The following is an 11,589-nucleotide window of genomic DNA, read 5'->3' as shown; positions in this document are numbered from 1 at the left end:
GTTTTTTTGCTAAAAGAGTCGTTGCTGTCAAGTTAAAAGCCTCTATATCCACAGCTCATTTTCGTGATCGACCTTCCTATCGCTCTACTTTAACGAAGGAACGCTTGGTCCAATGGAGGTAAGGTTCAAGAATAGTGAATCAATTTCAAAGACGCTGCTGCAAGGTTACAAACTTTGCAGGCGAAGTGCACCAGCGTGTCAAAACTGACGCAAAGTCGTGACGAACAGAGATTCTGACCGTAAAATTCGATTTATTCCGAAAATTTGCATTTTCACATTCCAAAGATATTACTTCATAGCGGACTGTGGACGGAGAGAGTTGATTTGGGACACTGTTTTTGATTTTTATTCTAAAGGATTTCCACACCCATAAGCGGCATCCTCAGGGCAACCTGGTGTCTCTACTGAGTAGGTTGCATGCTATCGGAGCTCATAGCTCAACGCACCAGCGTGTGAGCACTTAGGTCCACTGGTTATATACTGCGAGATAGGCCTATATTGTTATGTTGACACATTCAAATAAATGAGAAGCAACAGACAGGCATATCCAGCTCACAGCAAACGACCAGACACGTTTAAATCCAACCCAACCATTTCCACACATAAACCCCGAGTCAAAATATGTGACAGAAAACTAACAGCAATGACTCTTTTGCAGAAGACGCTCGCAGCAAACGTCGGACATGTATAAATATAACCCACTCATTTTCACCCATCTACCCGCGGTCTCTAAACCTGAGACTGTAAACTAACAGCAATGACTCTTTTGCACAAGACGCACGGCTTCCACATGCACAGAGTGAGGATGGACGAAGACAGCCGCGCTAAGCGACCCGGGCCATCTGCCTGACCCCTTCAGACGCCATGCAACGACGGTGCTTTTTTTTTTTTTTACTGCATTTCACACCAAACACACAAAGCCACCCCCATCTTGATCTCTCTCCACCTCCCCCATCTTGATCTCTCTCCACCTCCCCCATCTTGATCTCTCTCCACCTCCCCCATCTTGATCTCTCTCCACCTCCCCCAATTGATACCTCATCAGCCCCCCTCAACCATCACTTGCCCCCTTATGCTTTGCTCCCTTCTAGTTTCTACACCCCCCCCCCCCCTTTCCCCAACTACCTCTGCTGCAATTCACACCAAACAGTTAACCCCCCCCCTCCTCACTTTTATCTCGTCTCCCTTTTCACCCGCCCCCCCTCCCCCCCCCCCCCCCCCCCCCCGTCTCCCCAAGAAACATTCTCCCTCAAATCATCCCCATCACCTCCCCTTCACACACACACACACCGAGAAACACTCTCCTTTCATCCGTTGCTCCCTTCTAGCTCCTATACCTCCTGACCCCCCCCCCCCCCCCCAATCTCACAGCCAGCACCTTCTTCCCCCAATGTCCTCCCAACGTGCAAACCTCCTATTTTCTTGGCAACGCATCTCGCACCTAGCTTACGGAGCTGGCCAAGGCAAATTTGGCCAACGGAAAGACCTCTTGGGATTTATCATTTCGCTCAAACCGTTTCTTCTCTCTCTCTCCCTCTCTTTATCTGTGCGGGCCAGGATATAGTACAGGTAATCTGAGGGCTCTTTTTTGTCCTAGGACCCCAGAGCAATGAACTGTGTTTGTGTCCTTTGGAGACTTCCAATCTACTGTCATCTGGAGGGTTGGATGGGGCGAGGGTGGGCTTCTTTTTGTTGTCCTAGCAATGGACTGGGTTTGTTTCCTTTGGAGACTTCCAATCTACTGTCATCTGGAGGGTTGGATGGGGTCAGGGTGGGGTTCTTGTTGTTGTCCTAGCAATGGACTGTGTTTGTATCCTTTGGAGACTTCCAATCTACTGTCATCTGGAGGGTTGGATGGGGTCAGGGTGGGGTTCTTTTTGTTGTCCTAGCAATGGACTGTGTTTGTTTCCTTTGGAGACTTCCAATCTACTGTCATCTGGAGGGTTGGATGGGGTCAGGGTGGGGTTCTTGTTGTTGTCCTAGCAATGGACTGGGTTTGTGGCACTAGGAGACTTCCAATCGACCGTCATCTGGAGGGTTGGATGGGGTCAGGTTCTTTTTGTTGTCCTAGCAATGGACTGTGTTTGTGTCCTTTGGAGACTTCCAATCTACTGTCATCTGGAGGGTTGGATGGGGTCAGGGTGGGGTTCTTGTTGTTGTCCTAGCAATGGACTGGGTTTGTGGCACTAGGAGACTTCCAATCGACCGTCATCTGGAGGGTTGGATGGGGCGAGAGTGGTGTTCTTTTTGTTGAACCAGCAATAAACTAAGTTTGTTTCCTTGCAGATTTGGAATCTACTGTCATTTTTTTGTTGTCGCAGGCCCACATACATACGCGGTGCTTACTTCTTTTGGAGAGTTTGAATCTACTGCCATCGTGAGGGTGGGGTCCTTTTTGTCGTTCTAGCAATGAACTGAGTTTGTGTCCTTTGGAGACTTCCAATCTACTATCATCGGTGGGGTTCTTTTTCTTGTTCTCTCTGGAGCAAACAACTAAACTTGTGTCCTTTGGAAAATTCCAATCTACTGTCATCTGGTGGTGGTGGGTGGGGGTGGGATGAGGGGTCTTTTCTTTGTATTCTCTGGAACAAAGAACTTTGTGTCCTTTAGAGAGTTCGAATCTACTGCCATTTAGCTGGTGGGATGGCGTTGATGGTGGGGTCCTTTTTGTTGTAATAGCAATGAACTAAGTTTATTTTCTTGGATACTTTGAATCTACTGTCATCTGGGCGGGGTTGGGGGGTCGGGATGGCGCCATTGTTGGGTCCTTTTTGTTGTTGAGAGGTTTTAGATCTATCTGCGCCTAACCGCTATGTCTGTTGGTACAGTTGTGTATGAACTAGAACGCGAAGTGTTTGTTCCCTGTTCTGCGCAGTGCCCCGCCGTTGCCATTTTGTTGTTTTTGGAGTTGGTCCTCTTTCGTGAGGAAGTGTAGGTGGTTTGTTGAGGACATCAAAACCCGGCGGGGCATTTATTTTAGAGCTTCTGTAAGAGCACGGGTCGCTTTTTTCTATCGTTTTATTCCTTAGATTAAACACTGAATACTCAATGTTCTCATGTACGACACAGATGCCGCTCTTCAAAACTGCTTCATATCCATGACGAATTTTACATGTAAATAAATCAATGCCAGCATTATACCTGGGAATAATCTATCTGGCGTCCAAAGGCTCGATCTGTTGAGGGTTCTTCTCCACTGAACACTTGGGTTCTCGGAAGCCAAGTCACGGTTTCCGGTTGTGTGACATTCCTTACCATAACCCCAAAGCTGCATCGAGAAACTCTGATTATACTGTACATTACTTTATTGGCGTTGGCGGGGTGAAAAAAGACTCAGGGACGAAATTGTGGCGTAGTTCATAGCTGACAAACCTGAAGAAAAAAACTGTCTTGATAACTTTGAAGATTTCAAATAACTTGTCAGTAAAATACCTTGACTGACAAACCGCACACGGCTTGACTGATCGCCGGACTGCCGATACGAAACAGATGTAGACATTTTAAACTGAAGGAGACGGATCGAGACGACTTCATGTTCATCACGAATCGAGACACACCCCTAATCTGTTTAAATGACAGTTTGGCGGCTGGTTTCGTCGGTATTTCAACACCCACATACAAGCACTGACAAAATATGACACATCCCTTTACCCCTACTGACCTGATTGTAATTATCAAAAGTGCAATTGGGTTGAGGCGAATAACGCATACATGTGCAGTTACAACACGTACACACACACAAAACAGGACATCCTTGAATTAATTCGCAGTAACCATGATACAGCCAGTGCAGCCAGCAACTTGCGTCAGAAACAAAACAACTCCCCACTATTTCGACAAGACAGTTTCCATTTGACTGGCTCGTACCTCGCGACCTAAGCTCCACATGGAAATGCCAAGTTACACATGTTTTTTCGTGGTCAGGCCCTACACCCCTCTAATCGCCTCAACACAATATCTACCAGACTAAAACTCTATGCTTTTTACATTTAGTCAAGTTTTGACTAAATGTTTTAACGTAGAGGGGGGAATCGAGACGAGGGTCGTGGTGTGTGTATGTGTGTGTGTGTGTGTGTGTGTGTGTGTGTGTGTGTGTGTGTGTGTGTGTGTGTGTGTGTGTGTGTGTGTGTGTAGAGCGATTCAGAGAAAATTACTGGACCGATCTTCATGAAACTTGACATGAGAGATCCTTTTGAATCATGGCCCTCAGCTTTCGTAAGTGTTGGATAAGTAATGACTATGTGATTAGAGAGCTCTATGTATCGGACAAGCTTTGATTTTCAAAACACAAAACTATGGCGGTTTACGTGATCGTAAGAAGGACCTTTAGGCCTGTCCTTAACTGGGCAGAATTGACTACGCCGCACAAAGCTTTAGCACTTGCTTTTCGGTAAAAAGACGTCGCGAAGTCGACTTCAGGCTGAATTAAAGACCGCCGCCTTTAAACCAAGAAGTATACAGCCACAGGGAGTCACGTACCTCGAGGAATCCGATGGGTCCCTGCAGTGGGTACTCCTTCAGGTATCGCTCCTCGTCCAGGAACTTGCCGGCACGCCCGTTCACCGGGGGCAGGTACAAACCGTAGTTCAGCGCGTCCCGCAGATCCTGCACACAGCACCACAAGGATTAATGATACTGTGAAATCCCCCTTTTCAACCACCCTCCCCCCCCCCCCTTGATTTAAAAAGAATTCCACACTTTTAAGACATTTTTTTTTCTTCTCCAGATGTTCTATTCATAACTTCTTTAATGTTATGTCTCCTTGTTTTGTTTTGTTTTGTAATTTTTCGGAGGTCTTAAAACTGGGTTGGAAGTGTAATCTGAATCTCATCTCTGTCCTCTGTACACACACAGATTTAAGCGGTCCTTGCCTTGGTGGACGGATTTTAGTTACGAGCAAGTGTTTCAGCGGAATCATTCACAGTTACATCCTTTATTTCAATGGGCACAACGACTAATGGCAATTTTCCTTGTTTTTATAAGGACAGTAAAATGTTCAGTCTTGAGTCTTGAGTCTAATAAACACCTCGAAACGCTCAGGTGTTCAGAAACACACAAATAATGAGGTAAACGGATATGTATAAAGAAAGAAGTCATCCTGCTCAAAGTCGTACAAAGAGCCCCTCCCCTCTCATCCGCCACAATTCAACTTCACCATTTATAACAATTTTAAAACTCCAAAGAAGGGGTAATGGTTGAAAGTAAGTATGCTTGAAACTTTTGTCCAGAAATGTAACGATGATCATGGAAATACGAAAAGAAATATTACCTTGGCAAAAGCAGCTAATATCCGCTGTTTGGCTTGCCATACTGTATCGTCGAGCTGGAATTGGAGACATTTCTGCAAAACACACACACACACACACACACACACACACACACACACACACACACACACACACACACACACACACACACACACACACACACACACACGTTAAAAAACTAATTAATTTGAACACACCACCTTTTCATTGTATAATAGCAAGAAAAACCAATATAAACTAACCAGATATTCAACCCTGACATTTCGAAATAAGCTTCCCTCACTACACAAAGATAGATTTCCTTTGTACTAAAACCTGCAGATTCCTCAGTAATGAACTATTTTAACATCTTGTTGAGATAGCTGAAGGTTGCAGCCACTTATATGTATTGACGTCGCTGAAGAATTATAATGTTGTGCAAATCCCGTTCATGGTAATGCCTCGATTCGCTCCTAAAGATACATTCCTTCCATCCTAGATCATCTCGTAAATCACCTGATCTCTCCAGACGTTTAATCCTGCTATTAATTGGGCGAAGTAGTGAAGTCTTTAACATGAAGATCGCTGTACGAAGCTTCGGGACTTAAACAGACTTCACCAAGTCTTCGCCAAGTCAACTTCAGGCTCAATTAGGCCACACACAAAAACATGTTGGTTTCGGGTAACCCGACCGACCGTATTTTTTCCCGCGCGCCGACCCTAACACTTTTTATTCATTTCTCAAAACAAAACAAAACAAACGGTTGGCACATTTTGCGAACCATACCAAGACTAAGGGAAGTAACCTCCTTCGAACTCGACTAAATTTTGAGGAAGAAAAAAAATTACACAAAAAACTATCTACCGACCCTATTTTGGGGTGTCACGTTACCCTAAACCTACATGTTTTTATATTTAGTCAAGTTTTGACTAAATATTTTAACATCGAGGGGGAATCGAAACGAGGGTCGTGGTGTATGTGCGTGTGTGCGTGTGTGCGTGTGTGTGTGTGTGTGTCTGTGTGTGTGTGTAGAGCGATTCAGACTAAACTACTGGACCGATCTTTATGAAATTTGACATGAGAGTTCCTGGGTATGAAATCCCCGAACGTTTTTTTCATTTTTTTGATAAATGTCTTTGATGACGTCATATCCGGCTTTTCGTGAAAGTTGAGGCGGCACTGTCACGCCCTCATTTTTCAACCAAATTGGTTCAAATTTTGGTCAAGTAATCTTCGACGAAGCCCGGACTTCGGTATTGCATTTCAGCTTGGTGGCTTAAAAATTAATTAATGACTTTGGTCATTAAAAATCTGAAAATTGTAAAAAAAAATAAAAATGTATAAAACGATCCAAATTTACGTTTATCTTATTCTCCATCATTTGCTGATTCCAAAAACATATAAATATGTTATATTCGGATTAAAAACAAGCTCTGAAAATTAAATATATAAAAATTATTATCAAAATTAAATTGTCCAAATCAATTTAAAAACACTTTCATCTTATTCCTTGTCGGTTTCTGATTCCAAAAACATATAGATATGATATGTTTCGATTAAAAACACGCTCAGAAAGTTAAAACAAAGAGAGGGACAGAAAAGCGTGCTATCCTTCTTAGCGCAACTACTACCCCGCTCTTCTTGTCAATTTCACTGCCTTTGCCATGAGCGGTGGACTGACGATGCTACGAGTATACGGTCTTGCTGAAAAATGGCATTGCGTTCAGTTTCATTCTGTGAGTTCGACAGCTACTTGACTAAATATTGTATTTTCGCCTTACGCGACTTGTTTGTTTTGCCTTAACCTCCTTCCACTTGGACACTGACTGAAAACGTACTACTAAACAACTTCTTGTGTTGTGTGTGAAATTATTATTTTTATTATTTGAAGTCTTATATCGCGCGCGTATCTCCAGACTCGGACTCAAGGCGCAGGGATCTATTCATGCCGTGTGAGATGGAATTTTTTACACAATACATCACGCATTCACATCGACCAGCAGATCGCAGCCATTTCGGGGCATATCCTACCTTTCACGGCCTATTATTCCAAGTCACACGGGTATTTTGGTGGACAATTTTTTATCTATGTCAAAACAATTTTGCCAGGAAAGACCCTTTTGTCAATCTTTAACGTGCACACCCTAATGTAGTATACACAAAGGGACCTCGGTTTTTCGTCTCATCCGAAAGACTAGCACTTGAACCCACCACCTAGGTTAGGAAAGGGGGGAGAAAATTGCTAACGCCCTGACCCAGGGTCGAACTCGCAACCTCTCGCTTCCGAGCGCAAGTGCGTTACCACACGGCCACCCAATCTTTGATGGTAAAACTTAATCGTGTAACTGATGCCTATCCCGGTAATAGATCGATACTATGATAATTACAGTGACTCATGTGTTTCGAAATATGCAGAGTCCCATTAAAGTTGACATTATGCGAGTAATTGTAATTTTTAACTCCTGCTGTTTGACTTTTCGAAAACTTCTTGTGAAATATAATTAATGGCAAAACTGAAGACATTGGAGTTTGAAAGGAAAAAGTAGACAAAAAAGAATTTCAAAACCAAACAACGAACACACACTGTTTAAACAATTTCGAATTTCACACAAAAATGAAAGTACCTCACGAGCCAAAACTTACCTGGTTTTTCAGCTCAGGTACCGCGATTCGGATAAAGACGGTACCGGTGTTGTTGTCGGGCACAAAGGCGTTGTCTTCTTGCATCAGGATGTCTTTCATCGTCATCGGCTCGTCACGTCATGGGTAAGCACTGAGGCAATGGTATTTCACAGTGGAACTCCTACTTCCAATTCGCTGTCGCTGTACGTGTGGGCGTTTGAGGGGGCGAGGGTGAACCATTAATACTCTCATACTCCGAGAAAATCACAACCACCACAACCACCACCATCACTCCACTGTGCACCGAGTGCGTGAGAATAGTTGGCGGAAAATGCACTGTTGTCGTGTCCCTAGGTGAAGGTAGAAGGTTAAACTCTCCAATCTGTAGGTGTGTCCAAAAGGTGTATGTTGCAAGGAGATAATTATGTACTCCTTTGTAGTCTCCTCGCTTGTCTTGCACGGATTCAGCTGTAATTGCTTTTTAGAGTCCTACATCACCTGCAACAAAATAGAAAAGCAAAATAATCGGAGTGTTAAAACTGACTTGTTGCCTTCAAACCCGGATGGAAAAAGAGCAGTCGGTAAACGTTTTCACCACTGATTTGCTAAGCAGGGTGTGGGTCGAGTAAGTGTGAGGAAAAAAAGGGATTTGGTCTAGCGGGTTAATTAGATATGCATAATTAGTTTAGCGGATTCCCCCGAAATCGGCGTATGCTGCCTGAATGGCGGGGTAAAAACGGTCATACACGTAAAAATCCACTCGTGCTAAAATGAGTGAACGTGGGAGTCTAAGCCCATGAACAAAGAAGAAGAAGAAGAAGTTTAGCGGACCAGACGGAGCGTCAAAGGCACACTCCCTCCCGTGTAAATGATTGGGCTCACCATATCACATCTGGTCAGGGTTTTACATGGGATAACAACATCCCTCCGCTTGGCTCTTAAGAGATAAAATCATCACAACATCCCTCCACTTGGCTCTTAAGAGATAAAATCATCACAACATCCCTCCACTTGGCTCTTAAGAGATAAAATCATCACAACATCCCTCCCCGCTTGGCTCTTAAGAGATAAAATCATCACAACATCCCTCCGCTTGGCTCTTAAGAGATAAAATCATCACAACATCCCTCCACTTGGCTCTTAAGAGATAAAATCATCACAACATCCCTCCACTTGGCTCTTAAGAGATAAAATCATCACAACATCCCTCCACTTGGCTCTTAAGAGATAAAATCATCACAACATCCCTCCACTTGGCTCTCAAGAGATAAAATCATCACAACATCCCTCCACTTGGCTCTCAAGAGATAAAATCATCACAACATCCCTCCACTTGGCTCTCAAGAGATAAAATCATCACAACATCCCTCCACTTGGCTCTCAAGAGATAAAATCATCACAACATCCCTCCACTTGGCTCTTAAGAGATAAAATCATCACAATATCTCTCCGCTTGGCTCTTAAGAGATAAAATCATCACAACATCCCTCCACTTGGCTCTTAAGAGATAAAATCATCACAACATCCCTCCACTTGGCTCTTAAGAGATAAAATCATCACAACATCCCCCCACTTGGCTCTCAAGAGATAAAATCATCACAACATCCCTCCACTTGGCTCTTAAGAGATAAAATCATCACAACATCCCCCCACTTGGCTCTCAAGAGATAAAATCATCACAACATCCCTCCACTTGGCTCTTATGAGATAAAATCATCACAACATCCCTCCACTTGGCTCTCAAGAGATAAAATCATCACAACATCCCTCCACTTGGCTCTTAAGAGATAAAATCATCACAAAAGTCTAGCTCTGCACAGGAAGCAGTCAGAATGATGAATTTTGGTATGAGTCCAAAAGAAGGATTTAACTTATTCCACGTAAAAACCTGTGCAGATCTGAGATAGGATGCAGAACTATTTTCAAGAGAAGGACTGTGGCTTTAACTTGTCGACGAACCATACACACACTCTCTGAGATGATTAAATCTCATTTTTCATTTTTTTTCATTTTTTTTTTTCATTTTCATTGCTTTATTGTCCCATCGCTGGGAAATTCGGGTCGCTTCCTCCCAGTGGAAAGCTAGCAGCAACGGAGTCGCGCTACCCAGGTGTCTGCGTGTTTAGGTGTATTCAGCCGCCTGCACTTATGGCAGAATGACCAAGGTGTTTTACGTGCCATTGTGATGACACGGGGGTGGGACATGGCTTCCGTCTCTGGGTCTGCACATAAAGTTGACCCGTGTCCGTCCCGGCCCGAATTCGAACCTGCGACCTTCCGATCACAAGTCCAGTGCTCTACCAACTGAGCTACCTTAGTACTTCTTGTGCTGTTCTCAAGTGCACCATGACTTTAAGCTATAGTTCATAAGTAATTCACTGACCTGCACTTTACCACTCCCCAAGCCTTCAAATAACCTGTATCAAGTATCAAGCATTCATTCATAGAACCAATGACGTGGAAGTGAGTTAATACTTCCCTGATCTGCAATCACCCTCACTCAAAGTTTTGAATACCAAACTCTCAAGTCTTCATATAAAAGACCCCTGATGAATCACACCGAATGAAAAGACGCGCGCGCGGTACTTCAAACCGCTCTCCAAAACTACCTCACCTCAACGAAGTATTCGAACAGCTTGCACTCAACCACATTCTTGTCCTTATTCAGCACACAATACATCATCGAGGGATATAGGCAAAACAAATCTTCAATACTGACAACAGTCACGAAGATATCTCGAGAAATTCTCAGCCTTTCAAAAAACGCACAGAGGGTGACGAAGTGTCTGTCACGCACGTGATCAAATGCTGATCATTTCTCCTTGACAATTTGTTGATGAATGCTCATCGCTCAAGGCCTGAAGAGAAACCCCGCTCTCCCTTGCCCAGAAATATACAGCAAAAAGGTTGCATCTGCGGCGTAAGGTTGAGAGGGCTCATACGACCTTTTGCCATAACATTCGCAGCCATCTCCGCTGCGAGTTTGACACTCATCAAAAGCAGGAAAAACATGGACGCCGATCGTGTTGGGCATAAAATCAAAAAGTTAAAGAGGAAAACTTATTCGCCTGATGTAAAATTCTAAAGACATGACAAATGTGTTCATTGACACGGTGAAAGCTTTAATGTTGTCCTTCCACAAGGAAGTTTATCTGAGGCTTGTTTGGGGGATTTTGTTATTGGTACAAATGGAATACAATACACTGTGCTTGCTAAGATGTTTAACACTGTCTCTTTTCATGTACTTGCTCGAATTTACAACTCCCAAAAATGCAGTAAAGGAGAACTTTCTCGCCAAGACGGAACAAATTAGACAATGAAAGTATGCGTCCACTTTCGGTGGAGTTTTAAAGCCTTGCAGTGGGGCTATAGCACTTTTTGTTTTTGTTTTCAAGAATTCGCTTTATTCCGTCTATTCAACGGAAAAATACTGCCCAGACCATTATTCTTTCACTGCCCACGAATTAGAGGAATAGAGCTGTAGTTCGACAACAAGTCAATAGCTATTTTTATCCCCACTAAACTCAGTAACAGCCACTTTATAAAGTTAGGCAAGTCTATTTTATGAGAAATCAACAGTTAAATTCTGGACACATATATATATAGAGAGAGAGCAAGTCCAAACATTGCAAGCGGTATGAGTCACCATTTTGAGACAAACAGTCCGGATTGACACAAAGGCAGTAAATTCCGTTATTGCGTTACGTACACCGGTTTCGA

The 11,589-nt window shown here is 43.5% G+C and overlaps 1 protein-coding gene across 1 annotated transcript in view; it reads right to left on the bottom strand.

Annotated features, from left to right (window-relative positions):
- Window positions 1–8,366, bottom strand: part of LOC138961089 (uncharacterized) — a 91,334-nt gene extending 82,968 nt beyond the window's left edge. Inside the window, exons 1-3 of the mRNA XM_070332685.1 lie at window positions 7,891–8,366; window positions 5,270–5,341; window positions 4,480–4,605 (exon numbers count right to left, since the gene is read on the bottom strand). Coding sequence (XP_070188786.1) covers window positions 4,480–4,605; window positions 5,270–5,341; window positions 7,891–7,995 — 303 coding nt within the window. The 5' untranslated portion in view covers window positions 7,996–8,366. The remainder of the gene's footprint in view (window positions 1–4,479; window positions 4,606–5,269; window positions 5,342–7,890) is intronic.
- Window positions 8,367–11,589: the final 3,223 nt, after the last annotated feature.

The sequence above is a fragment of the Littorina saxatilis genome, linkage group LG3 (genome assembly GCF_037325665.1).
Source record: "Littorina saxatilis isolate snail1 linkage group LG3, US_GU_Lsax_2.0, whole genome shotgun sequence".
Taxonomy (NCBI): Eukaryota; Metazoa; Mollusca; class Gastropoda; order Littorinimorpha; family Littorinidae; genus Littorina; species Littorina saxatilis.
The sequence above is the reverse complement of the archived record's forward strand: the minus strand, read 5'-3'. Positions and strand labels throughout refer to the sequence as shown.